This window comes from Gymnoscopelus braueri (genome assembly GCF_963280865.1).
Source record: "Gymnoscopelus braueri genome assembly, chromosome: 17".
Taxonomy (NCBI): Eukaryota; Metazoa; Chordata; class Actinopteri; order Myctophiformes; family Myctophidae; genus Gymnoscopelus; species Gymnoscopelus braueri.
Window position 1 is genome coordinate 26119348 of NC_137617.1, and position 19094 is coordinate 26138441.

The window sequence follows — 19094 nt, forward strand, 5'->3', positions numbered from 1 at the left end:
TTTGAATTGAGCATATTTGAAGGGAGATTGACACAAGTGTGTTGAAGGTGGTAGTACATACGTCGTGGTGAACACCCGCTCATCCACATCTATCCATCTGATAAAGGTAAGATTACATGAAGTTAACATATGGAGTGATAACGTTCGTGTGGATAATCCCCAGCAAAGAATCTGTGCACTGTCTTTGCGTAAATGTCAGCATTTTAATCAAAAAAGACTTAAGACTCTGCTCGATTAACAACATTCACAGGAATTACAGTTACAGAGTGCTAGGAAGGCTGATAAGAATATTTACGCACTGTGCATCAATGTTATACATTTTCATAGTTTTAATCGGTGGTGGTAAGATTAATTAATGAGAAGCAAACAAACGGTCTATGTTGATGATGCGCTTATAATAATAATAATGGATTTTATTTATAATGCACTGTGATGTGAAAATCTCAAAGTGCAACATTAGGCAATTGCAGAAAAAAAGAATCATCACACCAAAAACACATCTCTCTCATGGAAAGAAACTGAAACAAAACCAGTGTAGCAAAACTGAAACAAAACCAGTGTAGCAAAACTGAAACAAAACCAGTGTAGCTAAAAAAATAATGTTTTGTTAAAAAGGTAGGTCTTTAGTCCTCTCTTAAAAAAGTCAACCGACTCTGGTGCTCTCAGGTGGGCACAGTTCGGGGGCGGCCGAGCAGAAGGCCCGGTCGACCCATGGTACGTAAGGTTGGTCTTGCGGGCTTTGAGGAGGTTAGTGTTTGAAGAGCGGAGCATTATTGTCATTATGCTCAGTTTAGTGCTGCCTAACCACAGTTACCAAATCCTTACGCAATGTTACTTTTGTTATGGCCCGGGCTTCGCTTCCCCTACCTGTGTGTGTGTGTGTGTGTGTGTGTGTGTGTGTGTGTGTGTGTGTGTGTGTGTGTGTGTGTGTGTGTGTGTGTGTGTGTGTGTGTGTGTGTGTGTGTGTGTGTGTGTGTGTGTGTGTGCGTGTCTAGGAAGCATGGACTTGGATGTGGAGAAGATAATCAGATGCATCAGGGAGGGGAATGGCGGTGGCGTTCAAACACAACTACAGGAGTTCAATAAAGAGGTCAGATGCGTACACACACACACACGCGGACAGAGTGCACCCCAGATTGCTTATTTGTTATTTCCTCGCTCCTCACGGGAAGTCGTCCTGGTGCGCCATTTTGAAAGTAATTTAGGAGGTGTGACGATCGAGGAGAGAGGATACACAAAAGCATCCTTCCAGGAAGACTCGTCTTATTGTATATTATTAGACCTGTAATATTCCAGACAATTCTTCATACGATGTCCAATCTTTCTTATTTTTTATTTTAGTATGCACAGTGCTTCTTCTTCGACGTAGAGGAGAGGGACCGAAGGAAAGTAAGTATGGTTCACTAGCTGCAGAGTTAAGCGTACATTTATATTTTACACATTATACTGTATACTGTACAGAAATACTCTCATTATATCCTGCTTAACATCTGCTGTGGTAAATTATTGGATGTGGCGCTAGAGAGGAAAGGTCATGGGTTCATCAAAATCAGTAAGGTTTATTCTACACAATACACAATGGGGGGGGGGGGGGTATGTGCTAAAGAAAAGGTCAGAGGGTCACTCAAATACAGTAGATAGGGTTCATCCCCAGGAAGCATGAATCTGTCCGGCAATCTGCTTGTTACATTTTGATTTTGAGATATCTCACGTGCAAGTGGAAATTGTGGCCTAATCAGAGGGAAGGCCATTGGGGGCACTAAAATCTAAAATGATTAGGCGTCATCGTCTGGGTATCATGAAGGTGTACAGGCGATCCAGCCTTACGTTTTCGAGATACAGTATGTTGTTTAGTATCAAATTTGGGACCAACCAACCACGATCCTGAGAGCCATGCTGCTAATGGGGCTAAAAAGCACAGAGAAAACCTCCCACAACAGAGGCTCCTCCTCAACCCACCCGCACCCCACCCCACCCCAAAGACATCATCTGTGATTAAGAGTTCTGCTGTATCAGTCGACCCTGATCCCCTCTGCTTGCATGCACAAGCAGATTAAGCGCGACCAGTGTTATTGAATTAGTGAACATACTGTAGTGTGGGTTGTGTCTTTTCTACACGCTCAGCTTTATCAGGGGCTCCTGTGAGGTGATGTCATTTATCTGACTTGCCATGCTAATGAACACCAATATTGTACCCCCCCCCCACCCCCCATTACGTGCCATTGCTGACTGAAAATGGACTATCGGTCTTCTGCAGCAAAGAAAATTTGAAGAGGTAAATATTGTTGTTGTTAACAACAGCATATAGTCACTGTCAAGCGGAAACCTTGAATCTCCATATCTTTTATTTCATACATGTTTTTTCTTCATAAATTAATACCATGTTTTATACTTCCACAAGACGTCACGATGCAATGTGTTGAGAGCTTGTAGATGTGCTATTTTTGAAAAGTTTTATATTATTTAACGAAAGAAAAGCTTATGACTAAATAATACCAACATTGGAACCATTGGAACACAGGTTCTTTTCTTTTCCATTTCCTGAAAAAGTAACGGTTTTGGACATGTAAGGTTTCCGCCAAACGGATACGATGTATAAGTAGGCCTATTGCACAGGAATATTAAATGTTACACACCCCTATGAGAGCCTTAATAGATTATTTGTCTCACATGATCAGTTCAGGAAGAATAAAGTGAGGAAGTATGTGGAGTCAGAGTCTGACAGTGATGGGTATGACGAAAAGGATCACGGCCTCATCCTGAGACAGGTACCTGATGATGTCACTTCCTCCTGTTGCAAAGTTTAACCAACAAATCAATAAAATCTTCTTTCTTTCTTTCTATCTTAAAACATAAATTAGCTAGCCCATAATATCTACTTTTCTCTTTGTGTCCTCAGAATTTAGCAGCCGTGCTGGTGAGGTTCATTCGTGCAGGAGTTAAATCTCGTCTGCTGAAAGTTTGTCTAGTCACTCTACGGATCCTCTCCAGGGACAAAAAGGTTCTGGGTCCCCTGCTCACCGACAGCGCTCTGCTAACACTGGCCAAGCTGGCCGGACTGACCTCCAGTGACAGCGCTGAAGAAGCCAATGACCTTGAATCTGACAATTATGGCGACATTATTACCGCCCTCGCTGAAGCTAAACAGGCACACAACTGTGATGACCATGAGGGTGAGAGTTAGCCTGGTAAAGCCCCTCCCTCCGGAAAATCTCATTTCCATTTGATTTCAGGAAGGAGTCTGGCCTGAAGGCTTGTCTGGGCGTTTCTAGCCCGTTCACCAAATGGACGAGCCTATCAGCGTCGTCGCTCATCGTTCTGTGATTGACAGCGACAGTTGGCCAATCAGGTGGCGAGTTCGAGTGAGCCCGAATGGGACCGAGTGCAGCCGACAAAAATGGAACGAGCCGCCATTGTTTTCTGTGGGCAGTTAACCTTTTTACTTTAGGTTTTAAAACGCTCTCAAACTTATTTTTTGAGGCACGGAATTTACTTTTAAGATATCGTTTGGATAGAATTTAGTTGTTTAACTTCATATATGTGGTCAATTAATCATGACAGAGCCTATCTAAAAATAAAAATTTAGAGAACCGGCAGGGGCGGGCAGTGACACGCATGTATCCGAATAAGGCAACCTATTTTGGGCATGGCCGTCTCAAAAGTCCTGTTGCGTCACATTAGTCTGGAGGTGGTAAAAATGCACTGGCTGAAGTGGGACACTGCTGATTGGCTGAAGGGGTTGTCAGTCAACGGTATTACTCCCGCCCAACTCCAGCCCACAGCCAAAATTGCAGAATGGGCGATCATGCCAGACTCACTCCTGAAATAAATTACAAATGAGATTTCCGGAGGGAGGGTTTACCAGGCTAGGTGAGAGTAGGGCTGCAACTATCAATTATGTTCTTAGCGATTGTTCTATCGATTACTTTTTCGGTCGATCGAATAATCAAGAGGCAATTCTTTTTTTATAGATCAGCGAATCAATTAACTTAAGCCCTACTTCATCGCACAACAGTGCCGTGCAAAAATAGTGAAAATAGACGATCTACAAGCTCAACGTGTAGCATCGTGACCGTCTATTGTACATTTTTGCCAACACTAACATACTCAAAATAGGATTGACTATTAATCAATACATTTATAAAAAATATATTTTTGATTTTATTATATAATCAATTGATTAACTGTTGCACCCCTAGGTGAGGAGGATGAGGAGGATGACGAGGATGACGAGTGCTTTATGCTCGACCCAGGCGCCAAGAGTGACGCTAGCAACACCAACAACGGAGACACGGAAGGATGTGGCGGGTGCGGTAGCCAACCTGCCAGTGTCGATGACACGCACAGGGGCAGCATCAACCAAAGGGCCTTGGAGCGTGGGAGGAAAGACCGGCGAGAGAGCAAGAAGGACGAGGAGGAGGGGGACGAAGACCGAGTGACAGCAGAGGAGGAGCTGAGGAAGGAAGCGATGAAGGTGTTGTGCAATATGATATACAACAGCACCTGGGTCCAGGAGAGGTTGAGCACGCTGAGGTGGGGTCATGGGGCCACATGCACGCACGCATGCGCACACGCACGCACACACACGCACACGCACACGCACACACACACTCACACACACACACACACACACAAAGTAACTGACATCTCCCACGACCTTTGGCATCATGATATTACCAGCCAATTAACCTCTTTTCCTTTTCCCCAGGATTCTGAGTGGTCTTACAGAACGCCTGACTAAAAGCGCCTACTGCTTACCGCCCTCTAGTGTTCAGTTCTATGAATTACGCCTCATGTTCCTCATGACTGCACTGCGGCCTGAACTGAGAGTTCAGCTTCAGCAGGTTAAATATATAACCTATTATTGTGTCATGTTTCATTGCATTTTATTTTATTTTAACACTGACTTATCTATAAGTTTGTGCGGACCCAAAGAGGGGTGCAGCTGTGTTCCTTTGCAGTGAAATAGCAGACTTAACGTTACATTCACAACCACTAAAACTGTGGTTTTAGTGGTTATGAGCTTGTAGATCTGCTATTTTTGAAAATATTTTATTTTCAAAAATAGCAGATCTACAAACTCGAATACGTATCAATTTGGGGGTCCTTGACATGACAATGTTTTAGAACCACTGAGCTAAAAAACAACAACAAACAAAATAACCTATCTGTCCCTGTTGTATTGATCCAGGCAGGAGGGGTGTCCATCCTCACAGCGACTCTAGAGCATTGTCTTGAGATAGAATGGAAGAACCAGTATGAGGCGGTTCTGGGGCCAGCAGTGGCCCCCGTCTCTTTCGAAGCATCTCAGCGTGCTGTAGAGATCCTCAAGATCCTCTTCAACATTACCCACAGCGCTCACAGTCAGGAGCTAGATGAGGTCAGTGGATTTCTAACTGAACAGGGTTTTTAATTCTCAGTTGCTGACCCAGCAGTGCTGTTAAGTATGTTGGTTTATCTACTTTGTATGGTGGTTTACCTCAGGAAAACGCAGATCTCTACCGACACCTAGTGGCGGTGCTGCGTATCTGCATGATGAGGCGTTGTGAGCTGACAGACGACACTGATGAACTGCAGGGGTGAGAGAGTGAACAATGAACTTTGGTGACATAATCAATGACAGGCTTACTATGCTATACTGTGGCAAAGGGTATTGCCAATCTCAAGAGTACAATTTGGTTTCATGAAGGTTACATTCAGTTACATCCATTCCTGTCTTGCTAAAGCCTAATTTAGCTATCCTTTGTCATACGACCCACACAGTGGTGGAAAGTAACTAAGTACATGTACTCAAGTACTGTATTATGTATTAAGGTTTGAGGCACTTATATGTTACTAAAGAATTTCATTTTTTAAAAATATTTTATACTTTTCTACTCCGCTACACCTCAGAGCAGGCAAATATTGTACTTTTTACTCCACTACAACTATTTAATAGCTTTAGTTATACTAACATTGTATATTTAGATTATTAATACAAACATAAGTGATACATTATGTATTGTTATAGGTTAAGCTACCCAGCAGCACATAAAGTAATTAAAATCATGCATTTCTTGTTATGCTCCTTCCTCCCTTTCTATCTGTTCTCCTTGCATGCTCTCTCTCTCTCTCTCTCTCTCTCTCTCTCTCTCTCTCTCTCTCTCTCTCTCTCTCTCTCTCTCTCTCTCTCTCACTCTCTCTCTCTCTCTCTCTCGCTCGCTCTCTCTCTCCCCCCATAGCCACACAGTCAACCTGCTGTCCGCTGTACCTCTCCAGTGTCTGGACGTGTTGTTGTCCATCCCCGCGGCTCCCGACTCCCAGCAGAGCGAGGGGGTCAACATGGACTGCGTGCACCTCCTCCTTAAGTTCATGGAAAGCCGTCTGAAATTGGTGAGGTTGGGGAGAGAGATGAGAAGATGTATTTAGGATGGGCAACAGTAGGAGATGTAGCAAAACAAAACCCAAAAAAAACACCATCTGCGGAGTGCCATAATGTTTTTGTGAAGTTGTCGGTGTCAGTTTAATTGTGGTATTATATAAAGATATACAGCTTTTATCGCAACAACAGAAAGGCAGGAAGAAGTAGCATGTGAATGGGCAAGCTATTATACTTGCGATAACTTAAAGGGCAAGTCCACTTTGGTAGGTTTTGGTTGTGTAGTTACCTTGCCATGATGTAGGCCTAACTCCAATGGTGGACAAGAAATTAAAGAATATTGCTCCATTGATTAGAAATTGATAATTAAAAAATATGCTCCTCATTGACTTACATTGTATGCTTTAATACAGTATATGACACAGACACTCAACCTTTTTCAATTCAAGGATCCCCAGTTTCATATCGTGTCTGTTGGGTGGAAACTTCATTTGTCCAAAACTGTTACTTTTGAGGGTTAAAACAAAAAAATTGCAAAAGCAGCAGATCTACAAGCTCAAAATGCGTCGCTTCGCGCCACGTTTCGAGCTTGTGGATCTGCTACTTTTAATACTTTTGTGTGATGCTGTCGTATGATCAAGTAGTTAATTGATTGAGTTAATTTAGGAAAAAACACAAAAAGTTAGAATAAAATTCTACACTGAAATGTTTATTTAACTCAGAGAGTGTACAAATAAAGCCAAATGGACCCACCTGTAAGGGTCCATTCATGTCATATAAAACACTACATAGCTTACTGTACAAAAAAAGCACAAATATTTAGGGAACTGTGTATAATATGGAGGAATAATGGGCCAATATTGAAATAAGAGATAAGTGTCGTGTGTTACATGTTTGTCTGTCTTTCAGGAGGATAAGATGAAAGAGAATTTGACCCCCGTCCTCAACCTCCTGATTGAGAGCTGCCGAGCCCACAGAGAAACACGACGCTACGTCAGAAACCATGTAAGGAGGACAAAACCACACAACCCGTCAAATAGACTCAGCTTCGCTGCAGTGCAGTGTCAGGGTTTTTCACATTCAAGTTCAAGACGTTATTATCCCAAATGGTACATTCGGTAGCTGGAAATGACCATGGATAGAAAATGAATGGAAATATGCGTTACGGGGCAGAGGGTCTGACTCTCTATACAGCCAACTGATACCAAGTTGGCTGGGGTCACCCAACGCCACGTTTTTCCCTCTATTCCATTGTGAGCTTGTTGCGGCTTATTTCCGGCAAATGTTCCCCTCAAAATCGGGATGCTAGAGAAGAGAAACACTATTTTGGCTGTAATATATCAAATGGGGGTAGAACAAATATACACTGTGTGTGTGTGTGTGTGTGTGTGTGTGTGTGTGTGTGTGTGTGTGTGTGTGTGTGTGTGTGTGTGTGTGTGTGTGTGTGTGTGTATGTGTATGTGTGTGTGTGTGTCTAGTGAATTCAATTGCAATCCTAACCTTTCATCAGATCCTGCCCCCACTGAGAGATGTGTCTGTGAGGCCAGAGGAGGGATATACAGTTAAGAGTCGTCTCATCCGCCTCATGACCCACGTGGACACAGACCTTAAACACTGCGCTGCTGACCTCATCTTTGTTCTCTGCAAAGAAAACGGTGAGACCATCACTCACAGCAAATACCAAACATTCACTGTACAGCTCCAGACAGGCCTCTACAATTTTGTATATGGCTTTGATCACATTGATCACATGACCTCAAAGAGAGTTTTACAGATTTGTGCGTCATGATCCAAGGATCATGATTGCATTCGATTTATAGGCAAACACTGATGTGTCCTGTTATAGCGCCACCATTAGGCCAATCTGAAACATTTGGGGTGGAGGTTCTTCCTTGGCCTACTAAGAGTGTGTGTGCAAAACATAATCCCTGCCCTGGCGGACATAATGACCACTAGAGTTTGTGGATGTTTTCCCAACCACCACCTTTTTCCTCTAGTGAGCCGTTTCGTTAAGTACACGGGCTATGGCAACGCAGCAGGTCTGCTGGCCACCAGGGGCCTGCTGGGAGGTGAGAGGCCAAAAGGCTCAAGCTCCACGGCCCAGTATTCCAGTGACTCGGACTCAGACACAGAAGAATACAGGCAGGTCAAAGGCCGTATAAACCAAGTAACGGGGCGTGTTGAGGCGGAGCAGCCGAACCCCATGGAAGGGATGACGGAGGAAGAAAAAGAAGAGGAGGCTCAAAGGCTGGTCACGCTTTTCAGCAAACTATCCAGGTCAGTTTTATACTGAGGAAGCTTTTAGAGATACAAGTCTAATAGACGTTAGAGTCCTCATGGTAACTCCTGTTGGTAACCGGAACGCTCGCCACAAATCACTCACCCGAGTCGCCCTCATTTTTTGACCGACCGTTCCGATGTCGCCGGATTTGACCCAGGGCGAGCGTGTTTTGGGGCGACCGTTCTTGAATTCAATTTGTTTCTCCGCATGATGATACGACAATTCTTCATAGAAAATATGAATAAGTGGATTATAGACCCATTTAATAGGCGAATATTGGTTATGTATGGCATCCGTTAATATCCATTTCATATACCCCTACTGTATGGGCTTAAAAGCAACCTAAATGATTGTATATTATGTACCAAGTACTTCTCCAGTGAAGTGGCAGCACTTTACTGATGAGCTCGGTAGTGCTGTAGTGGGTGGTACATTGTGCACCATATTGTACATTTAGATACATTTAAGTTCTTTATCTATAATGACATGCCTAAAATAGGCACACCCGGGTTCAATCGTTAACACGCAGGATTATTCGTGAACTGTGTCAAAATTAAAATAGAGATGTGTTTATTATTATCTTATTTTATGGGCTTATCTGTTGGGTTGCCAGGGAAAATATTATCCAGCCAATGGGATTGGATGCAGAAGGAAAGCTTGTTCCCATGTCAGGCTTGAGGAACACCTTGCTGGCTGAGGAAGAGGAGTCTGGGGCCGACAGTGACACAGAGGCAGACGACGGCCAGCAGGAATGACATCTGCTGTACGTTTTGTTTTTGTTGGTTCTTTTTCTTTTCTTTTTGGAAATACCCTATAATAATATGTTTCTTTCAGTATACAGAATACAATAAATGGGGTTACTGTTTTATATAATTGTTCTTTTAAAGATGGGTGGAATCTAAGGAAGTGTTTGAAACTGCATGCACACAGGAGAAAATACAAAACATTACAATATGATACAAAAATACAAAACATTTTGTTTTATTTGAATACAGACTTGATGCGTAGCAGCAATCTGATGATACTGTAGGACTATTATAGTAAGGTTCTCATTAAGAGCACAACGATTGAAAAGTGGTTGAGGAGGACCACCCCATAAGAAAAGGCAAAGCGTGACAGACATATGAAATGACCAACCACGGACCTCCTTAGAACAATCATGGACCAACCACTGATGTCCGTTACAGCCCAGTCAATAATAGGCTTCCCTGGCCTTTTTCTCAGGCAAAAGCCGGACATGCTGTCTTATGATTTAGACCCTCAGGGATCCTTGAGGGCTTTCCAGGGAGTCCCCATCAAAATGAGGCAATTGTTTTACCTATTAAAAAATAGCAAATTTACAAAGTTGCGATGCAACGTGTTGTGAGCTTGTAGATTTGCTATTTTCGAAAACTGTTGAAAAATGTTGACAACTCTTGACAAATGTTCTCTTATGGTGGTTCCTGGCAGAAAATCTTTTGAAAAGGGATTCCGCAGCCAGGATTTGGCTGTGGAATCACATATATATATACATACATATATACATATATACATTCATACAGGTCCTTGACATGAAAATGTTTGAGAACCACTGATTTAGACGCTCCATCATTAGACAGCCGAACTGACCACATGACACTAATCTTAAAAGGAAACTGTATGATATTACTCATGCTTTAATCTGAAATGTGAATCCAATAAAGTTGTGAAATCCTTTCAGCTAAACTGTGCTGATGTTTCTTTTGGTAGACACGACATCGACACACGACATATATATTATACCGTATGAGTGTGAGTGTGAGTGTGTGTGTGTGTGTGTGTGTGTGTGTGTGTGTGTGTGTGTGTGTGTGTGTGTGTGTGTGTGTGTGGATCTGCTCGATTATTGTAGGATGAAATGATCCTACCACAATCTCCCACTAAAATGTAATTTTCTTTGTTTCTAAAGATCCTTTGTATTAACTTAATTAATAAGTTTGATTATAATGAGTTTAATATATATGGTGGATACAATGGTATAATTGTATTCTTCTTATAATGTAGTGATACTCTTGAGTTAACTCTCTCAGTGCCACGCCCCGACATATCCCGAGTTTTTCCCGAGTACCCTCAGTGCCAGCACGAGAAATCCCGAGTTTTTACTTTTGACTGTGGTCGCGCTATTCTGTATATTTTTCATGATCACTTTCGCTTCCTGACTACATCAGACTCACCCGGAGCCGGATGTAAAAAAAAAAATTCATTTCCGGGTCACGTTGTTTTTCTCCGGTGATTTTCGGCCAGAATAGGGAAAGTCACGGTTTTTCACACGGTATAAAAAGCGAACGGAGAGGTCCACGTCTACTCTCTTTGGTCTGGGTGACGATCAGTCATCGTAGTCGTGTATCGCATCGTAATTTAGCGCGATCAACGATTGTCAAAAATGTCAACATCCGGTTAGGACCGGATATGACGTCAGCCTGTTTGGGAGGGGGCGAGTGAGCCAGCGAGATCATCAATGTGTCGATTTGTTGCTCTCTACTGGTAGAACTGTATTATGGGTTTAAAACCCCAATCAGATCATTTATTTGAATGAAAAATTAAAACATTTAAAAAAACGCAAATTTCTGGCACTGGGGGAGTACTTTATGAAAATACTCTTGGCAGTGAAAGAGTTAATGACCTGAGTGAAATTTTACGGCTACAATATTGACATTTTATGAATATGTCATTACTGTCATACAGTTCTATACTGTTTCTGTTCTGCTGGAACCAGCAGTGGAAGTTTTATCTTTTCGATAACTTGATTTCACTGTGCTTTACATCTGTTAAATGCTTTTGTGATTCATTCAACTATTCTATTGTCAAATTAAATATTGTCAAGATGCTGATCAATAAAATGAAAGTAAAACTACCTGAAGAAGGCATAGGTAGCATTTGTAAACTTGTCACATTCAGTGAGTCAATTAAAGCACAATCAGTTGCTTCAGCACAGCTCCATCATCTGCTCTAGGGAGATCTGCAGTTCCACAGACTGCAGGGAGGAGGCGCCACCCTCCACAGCTATATTCTTCAACATCTCCAGTGATTTTAGCACCACCTAGGAATGACAAGCAGAGAGGATTGAAGAAAAAATAAATGTGAATGTGTATTATGCATTCGTGTGAGCGACTGAGCGTGTGCGTGCGCGTGTGTGTCCAGGGCCATAAGCGATGTATTCATTTAGACAACCTTTAAGCAACATTTTTGGGTTCTTATAGCAGTACTTAACTTTCAGTACCCTATCTCTCCAAATCAGTATAAATACATTAAACAATTTCTTGAAAATATATGCATGACACAAAGATATAACATCACTTGTATCTGTAATTGTAACCCTTTTAGATCACATCCTCAGTCCTACGGTACAATGTGCATGTTTTTAACCACAATTTAGGCATTTAGCAGACTTATTTTAAGTCTCAGAGCGACTTAAACAAGGTAAATAGTCACATAAATAGAATGTGATAAATAGCAAGATACATAAACCCCCAATATACTTTGTTTAACGGAGTCCCCTAGGCCAAGGGGAATGTACTTGGTCCGCTGCCTTTTTTCTCTCTACACCTAAACTCTTTGCGGAAAATAGCAGAGCTCAAAAGGTATCACTTGTAGATCTGCTATTGTTCAGAATGTTCATGTATTATGACATGCCCAGAAAGGTAGTCTCTCGATACAGAGCGTTGGCTCACTCAGTTTTCAAAAGCTTTCGTCTGTGCAAATTAACGGAAGCGCTGAAAATGCGAAGAAATCACAGCATGTCCTTCCTCCCCGCGCTTCCATTTAGTCTTTGCAGTCGTGTAAATAAGTCCTACTGTAAAACAAATTAGTCATAGCATATCTAGGTTGTGAACGGAAATGACAGCCTCCGTTTGCCACTTTCAGGAGGTGGAGTTACACACTGTCTGTAGCATTCAAAGAGTTGAGAGACTACCAGAAAAGGGACACTAGGGTTTATGTAGCCTAGTTAAGATATATGCAAAAACATATTATTAAATACAAAATATATATATATATATTTTGTAATGTATATCCAAATCCAATCAGGATTTCTTAGTCTTTCTGTCCAATAATATCATGACATACACCCATCAATCAATCTTCCACAGAGATAAGTTAATTATGCTGCAGACACCAGAGTGCATTGCTGTATGAAGTTACATAAGTGCATCCAACATGGGGCTACATTAAAAACTCAAAAATCTCACTACACTAAAATACATTTCTGAAAAAAACATTTTTTTTCACTGCAGCACATTTTGATCAGTACTGCCTAGTTTGTAGTTTTTACTTTGTGGTCCAAGGTCACTGCAAGGCATGTCATGGTAGATGCCATGCCCAAGATGAGCACTTACAGTATTGGTCTCTGTGTGGTAATATTAAAGGACCATACCGATGGTCTGGCATGTTTAGCCCATTGACTATGACTCATTTCAGGACAGCATTAAAATCTACTTGCTAGAGATACATTAGGTAATTGGTTATTTGTTGTAAAAGTTTTGTTATTAGTGTGTTTTAACCCATTAACTGCCAGAGGTATTTTCATATTTTTTTAGCCAGTGCCAGAGTTTTTCATTGAAAAAAATAAAGTACTCAGGAGCCGAGATACAGAATTTTTAAGTTTTAAGTTAACAAGGAAGTGGATAGGAGTCTAGATCTTTGAACAATCATATATATCTCCTTGGTCTTTGGGTCAAATTTTTTTTTCCACTTCACGTAGATCTACGCGATTGGCACGTGGCGGCTTTAAATAGGTTCGCGTAGATGCATTTTAAAGTATGGATTGATTTGAAAAGTCTAGCTGAAAATAGTCCATGGTTAAGATTGATTTGTGAGGGAAATTCACACCTTTCTGACTTATTAACTGATGTTTAGCCAACATTGACGTTTTACGGAAATCTGTGTCTGTGTATGATCTATGTCTATGTAGGATATTATGGCTGAAACTGTAAATAGACAGTGGTGGTATAGTCCTTTGAAAAGCTCTCGTACCTCCACCACGATTAGTTTCTTCTCCAAAGGCCTGTTTGCTGGACATGGCCACTTCTCTCCCAGACAGATGTACAGGGAACAGGAAGGACACTCTTTTCCTCCATTAATAAAGTCAAATATTCCTAGAAAGAACACATAAAGGTACTGGTTATATGCAAACAGACCCACCTTGCATGCACAATAATTGCTCATTTGCAAATGATTATTCTTGAACAGATGAGATAGTGTATGCATTCAATCTACAGCCCAGGTGTTGGACAAACGACAGATCAACAGCAAAAACAAAAATACAATCTGCACACTGGTTCTCAGCTCCACTCTTTTATTGCTGCTTTTTGAACGTTTTGATCTCAGTCGATCTTCATCAGGAATTTAATTTAAATTTGCTTATTCTACTAACCTTGTAAAAAGTCCTTGAACAGGTAAAGTGATTGGGGCTCTTTGGACACTTCCTGCGGTGTTCCACTCTTGTCAAATCTGCAGAGGCTCCAGTAGGCCCCGGTCTTACCCTGGCGCTGCCCGTAGACCACAGGGCCCGAGACTCCCACGTCTACTTCACCCAGTGATTCCAGGATTTGCTGGGTGAGTCTGGCCTGTGTCTGATCGTGTATGCCCACGCATGGCAGAGAGACCAGGGTCAGGCCTGAGGCCGGATCAAAGACTGGCTGGGTGAGTTCAGGCCTAATGTTGAGACAACATGATTAGACTTTAAATATATCCAAAGTTCTGAGAACCACTGTATCATAAAGTGATTTATTGGAAGCATTATGATACAAGTGTCAATGTATTATGCAGGCTTAAACCCATGGCTAATGCAATTCTGGGCTTTAGGACTAACTGTAACACTTGTTGTAACACTACAGTACCTGTAGACTAGTCGGAGTCCAGCCTCGTTCTGCACCAGCTGTTCAGACACCTTCACTCCTCTGTAGAAAACTGACACCATGAAATGAGTCTCTGTGAACACAAATAGAAGAAGAAGAAGAAGAAGAAGAAGAAGAAGAAGAAGAAGAAGAAGAAGAAGAAGAAGAAGAAGAAGAAGAAGAAGAAGAAGAAGAAGAAGAAGAAGAAGAAGAAGAAGAAGAAGAAGAAGAATGTTTTTAATTGGATGAATTACATTTTAGAAATAAAGTCAAAGATGTCAAATCAGCAATTGGATTATATGATTATAGTAACATCCATAAACTTACTCAGATGATCTCCGTCCATGGTCTTAGTCATGGAGTCTCTGAACTGTTCCACCATCTGCGGATCATATGCCCCTCCCACAGCTCCATCAACTGGATATGCTGGTTGCTCAGGCAACCCGACTCCGCCAACAGCATCCTCGTATGCTACTGGATGCTGCGGTTGCTCAGGCAACACGTGTCCGCCGATCGTGCCCTCAATTTGTTGTGGTTCAGGAGGCAAGTCCAAGACAGCAATGCCATCTATATCTGCCAAAAGTTGAGGAAATGAAATAATGACTTCCAGGAAAGTACCTTGGATGCACTTGTTTACTGCTCCTGCTTTATCAAGAAATTGATAAATACTAGTGATAGGCTCACCTGGTTCAATATTCAGTCCCTGTAGACACTGCTGGAGAATATCCGAGTCAATGGTGGGTGCCATTGCTGAAATGGGGTTTACAACATGATTAGAAATTTGGCGAACAAGACACTTCATATTATTTATGTATGTATGATACAAAGAAGTGTCATAACGAAAGACACAATGTTACCAATAGTAACAAAGTTGATAGAGACTACATTACCATTAATATATATATTTTCTTCAGGCATGTAGATATCACCTCCAGATGTCATCTGGGCGGTCTGGATAGACACATTTATGTATTTATTTGTTTGTTTGTTTGTTTGATGGTTGACTGCACAGTAAAAACATTCCTCAAATGTCACACGTTGTATTTCCCAAAGAAAGACGTTCCACTCCAGTATTCACTTACTTCTTGTACAGGAAACACAAGGTCTCCAAACAATCCTGGATCATCCTGCTCCTGAGATCCTGCAGAAGAACAAGCTATGAGGAAAAAAGCAAAGGGTTTATTTTTGAGTATAGTATGTCAATATCCTCTCAAATATATCCTTGATTCATCATTCAAATTTTAACTACTGGTATTTTAGTTATTTTTTAAACACTCTTTTCTTGTATTATGTACTTAATAAATTATTTGTTTTGTTTTGTTTTGTTTTGTTTTCTGCAAAGCGTCTTTGAGTACTTGAAAAAGCGTGTATAAATCTGATGCATTATTATTATTGTTATTGTTATTATTATATGCATGTTATTCATCTATGACCCATTTACACAGCATATATTTCACTTGATTTGTGTAAATGGTGAAAAAGTAATATTGATAGCAATCCAGTAGCAAATATGTAGGTGAAAATAATACTGACAAGTTGTTGTCTGACTGTATTGTATTTTTATTTTTTATTCATCCTCTTTGTTAATAATAATAACAATAATAATAATAATAATTCTAGAATTGTAGAAGAAAATGTAATACATGTGGCTGATATACTTTACCAGCAGCACTAAAATATGGTGTTTAGTCAATTCTAACCAAGAGGATGTTTTTAAAAAAATAATAATACTGTTTCAGTGGTCATTGTAAAGTTCAATCTGTTTTTATGTGGATAACTTAAGATGCATTTAAGATTGCATTAGCTAAGGATGGATGCTATATAGATACAATATGCATGTTAATGGAAGCTGCAATGGTGTTCTGTCTTCAGTTACTGGAAGCACTGAGCAATTAATCACAAATTATTCTCATGCACTGACCATTGATGGGAGATTGATCTAATGGACTAACTCACACTGTGTTATTCACTGATTTACGACATTCTAACTCAGCATTATACAATGACGGTGCTAGTACACACAAACCAAAACATAATACAAAGTATCCCCGCAAAATCAATAAGCTTGTGTAACAATCTCTCCTGCTACCGGCCACAGGGAGGAGTAGCAAACATTCACTAGTACAAACACAACTGTGTAACTTTCTGGGTGTATACTATTAACACAATTTCCAGGTCAATGGTATTCCTTTTTAACGCCCCATGGTGTGTGACCACAGAAGGCCAAAAATGGTGCTGCCTGTGGAATTCCTGCTGGAGCCTCACCTCCCGAGGATGCCTCTTCCGGCCAGCGGTACACTTTGTGGGGGTTAGCAGCGTCGTTCTTGCTGTCACCTATCATTTCAAAGCCCTTGACACGGAGGGCACTGCGGAAGTTCCTCTTCCAGACCGACATGTCACCGTGAGCCTTGCCATTACCACTGACCTCTGCCCAGGCCTATGGAAGGAAAATCAGAACACAAAAAGAGAAAGAACACAATAAAGGATTGAACTGGTCTGCTGACATCAGAATTACATTAGCGTAAATGACATATCAACATATCATACATAAAGTATATGTGAGGTTAGCCTTGATACAAGAGTGTCATATATTATATTATATGACAACGTTTTATTGACAATTATGTATGACACAATAAGTTTACCTTAAAGATTAGCACATCAGCGTTAGAGGAATCCTGTCTCAAAGCATGCTTCCATGGGATGGAGAACTCTGTTTGCTCTGGATTTGTCCAGGCAACCCCTGGGTACTTCCCACTGTTAATCTTTGTCCGTAACCAAGGAACGAGGAGTGGTTTTGACATTTTTCTACAAGGTAAAACATCACCAGAGGCAGAAATGTCAAGTAGGTTCTTCTTTGACACAGATGTAGGCTATCCTGGCTATGAAATCAACTTTAGAGAAAACTGATGATTAAGTATTCACCTTGAGAAGTAGGCTAATTGATGATGATGATGGTGAGGATATTATATATCATTTACTGTTTTTGTTTCTATATTGTAAGCTGCAGGCAGTTTAGCCTTGGATCAAGTCTATCATAGATGTATTTTTTTTAAATCGATCTTTACATCTATGATAGGAAAGTAAAAGTCAGACTCTATCAAATATGATAGTCTTGATCCAAGGCTGCAGGCAGTTTAAGGATGCACTAGCCTAGTAGTGCCACTAATAGGCCTAATCAATTTTGCAATATTTTAGGTTAAAATACATCTAAATAAACACTACCAGAGGAAAGAAATAGCCTATGATGAAAAATTAATAATTGGCAAATGCAAAAAAAAAAGTTTTAAACAGTGCTTTATGCTATATGTTTGTGGTCAAGTTCAACTAATATTGATTGATTGATGTACTTTATTTAGTAAGACATGAGAAACAGTACATGGAAGTAGCCTACACTTCACAATACAAGGTCTACTAAACTGGATAACTCATAAAAGCACTAAGCTTGTTTAAAATGATGCACACAAATCATGATGACATATAAGAGACAGACAGTAATACACCACTATACAATACACTTTGTCATCGCTATTTAAGAGGCAGCAGTTGCATTACAAATGACATAGGTCTAATAAATACAATATTATTATTCCATTTCCTACCTGCGATCGATAAGGCTTCCTCCAGGAGGTGCGTTCGAGTTATTCTACTACAGTCGTTGACTCGTTTCCTAAATTAAAAGTCAGCAATGTTATGTGTTACGTGATACTACAAGTATCAGCTGCACAACCCGTTTAATGTACCCAACGACAGCTGCTGCTCCACTGCACTCCGACCTTAAGTATCGTTCAAAGGAGCCATTCTGGGCTGGTCGGGGTTTCTTGGGAAACTCCGCGACTCAACAGTTTCGTTTTCCAAACCTTACGTCACCACAGCAGGCATTTCCCTGCTGCACGAGCGTTCCGTCAACTTCCGGTCATTGGACTTCAAAATAACAGTAAAGGTGAAAATACACCAGACTACTAGAGACCAATTAATTCCCCCCCCCCCCCATTTGGAACGCACTCAAGGAACCCAGAGGGTCCCTCCCTGCCTCCCTGGACCCTGAGAACCACTGGTCTAGACCGTATCATCATCATCATCATGAACTGGCCAATTCGTATAATTTTTTTTGTTGTTTCGGACGGTGCAAAATGCCTTTAAAAAGGATGGAAAATTATCTACAACATAACAATTGCACTCCCCAAGCTGCCTGCTTGTTGTCTGACATGCTTCTATTCTATTCTATTTGGACATAATATACATTTTAACATAATGTACATTGTGTGACAAACCCTGAGTGTGACTGCAGGTGACTGATCATCCATTTACAGTGTAATGAATATTATAAAAGATTATGAAATTGTGATATTTTTTTTTCAACATTGTTGTAAATGGACACTGGAAAGCAATAATTTGCACCTAGGCACCATTTTGAAATGTATATTTTTGCCAATACAACACATATTCAAGAATGTCAGTACCATTTAGCACTGTCCCAATAAACTACAAAAATATTGCCATATATATATATTTATATATGTCTGTGTTACTGTTACATTCCTGAAGATTTCTACTGTGCTTTTCCACAATATGTATTAGTCAATGCTCTTATTTTGAAGAACAC

General features: G+C 40.8%; 2 protein-coding genes across 3 annotated transcripts; one reads left to right on the plus strand and one right to left on the minus strand.

Annotated features, from left to right (window-relative positions):
- On the plus strand, positions 1-9926 carry LOC308105522 (chaperone Ric-8A). Its single transcript, XM_080456312.1, has 15 exons — positions 1-106; positions 996-1090; positions 1342-1389; positions 2258-2275; positions 2679-2768; positions 2900-3179; positions 4200-4533; positions 4709-4844; positions 5192-5380; positions 5485-5579; positions 6222-6372; positions 7268-7363; positions 7869-8013; positions 8356-8635; positions 9253-9926. The coding sequence occupies exons 2-15, from the start codon at positions 1001-1003 to the stop codon at positions 9392-9394; spliced, it is 2094 nt and encodes a 697-aa protein (XP_080312438.1). The 5' UTR covers positions 1-106; positions 996-1000; the 3' UTR covers positions 9395-9926.
- Positions 9927-10082: 156 nt separating this feature from the next.
- irf3 (interferon regulatory factor 3) lies at positions 10083-18279 on the minus strand. Of its 2 annotated transcripts, none has more exons than XM_080456333.1 (12): positions 18091-18279; positions 17134-17296; positions 16754-16925; positions 15571-15644; positions 15379-15439; positions 15173-15238; positions 14816-15055; positions 14492-14582; positions 14026-14306; positions 13626-13747; positions 11278-11694; positions 10083-10679 (listed from the first exon to the last, which is right to left on the minus strand). In XM_080456333.1, the coding sequence occupies exons 2-11, from the start codon at positions 17290-17292 to the stop codon at positions 11581-11583; spliced, it is 1380 nt and encodes a 459-aa protein (XP_080312459.1). In that variant the 5' UTR covers positions 17293-17296; positions 18091-18279; the 3' UTR covers positions 10083-10679; positions 11278-11580. The 2 variants fall into 2 exon arrangements, with proteins under 2 accessions (XP_080312459.1, XP_080312458.1); XM_080456332.1 differs by having other exon boundaries at positions 14816-15061.
- Positions 18280-19094: the final 815 nt, after the last annotated feature.

Coding starts and splice junctions, on each gene's coding strand:
- LOC308105522 (XM_080456312.1), top strand. CDS start 1,001: ATGGACTTGGATGTGGAGAAGATAATCAGATGCATCAGGGAGGGGAAT. Junction 4,845..5,191: donor TGAGAGTTCAGCTTCAGCAG/GTTAAATATATA, acceptor GTATTGATCCAG/GCAGGAGGGGTGTCCATCCT. Junction 5,381..5,484: donor ACAGTCAGGAGCTAGATGAG/GTCAGTGGATTT, acceptor GGTTTACCTCAG/GAAAACGCAGATCTCTACCG.
- irf3 (XM_080456332.1), bottom strand. CDS start 17,292: ATGTCAAAACCACTCCTCGTTCCTTGGTTACGGACAAAGATTAACAGT. Junction 15,062..15,172: donor GGGACTGAATATTGAACCAG/GTGAGCCTATCA, acceptor AACTTTTGGCAG/ATATAGATGGCATTGCTGTC. Junction 13,748..14,025: donor GTTCAAGGACTTTTTACAAG/GTTAGTAGAATA, acceptor TGTTCTTTCTAG/GAATATTTGACTTTATTAAT.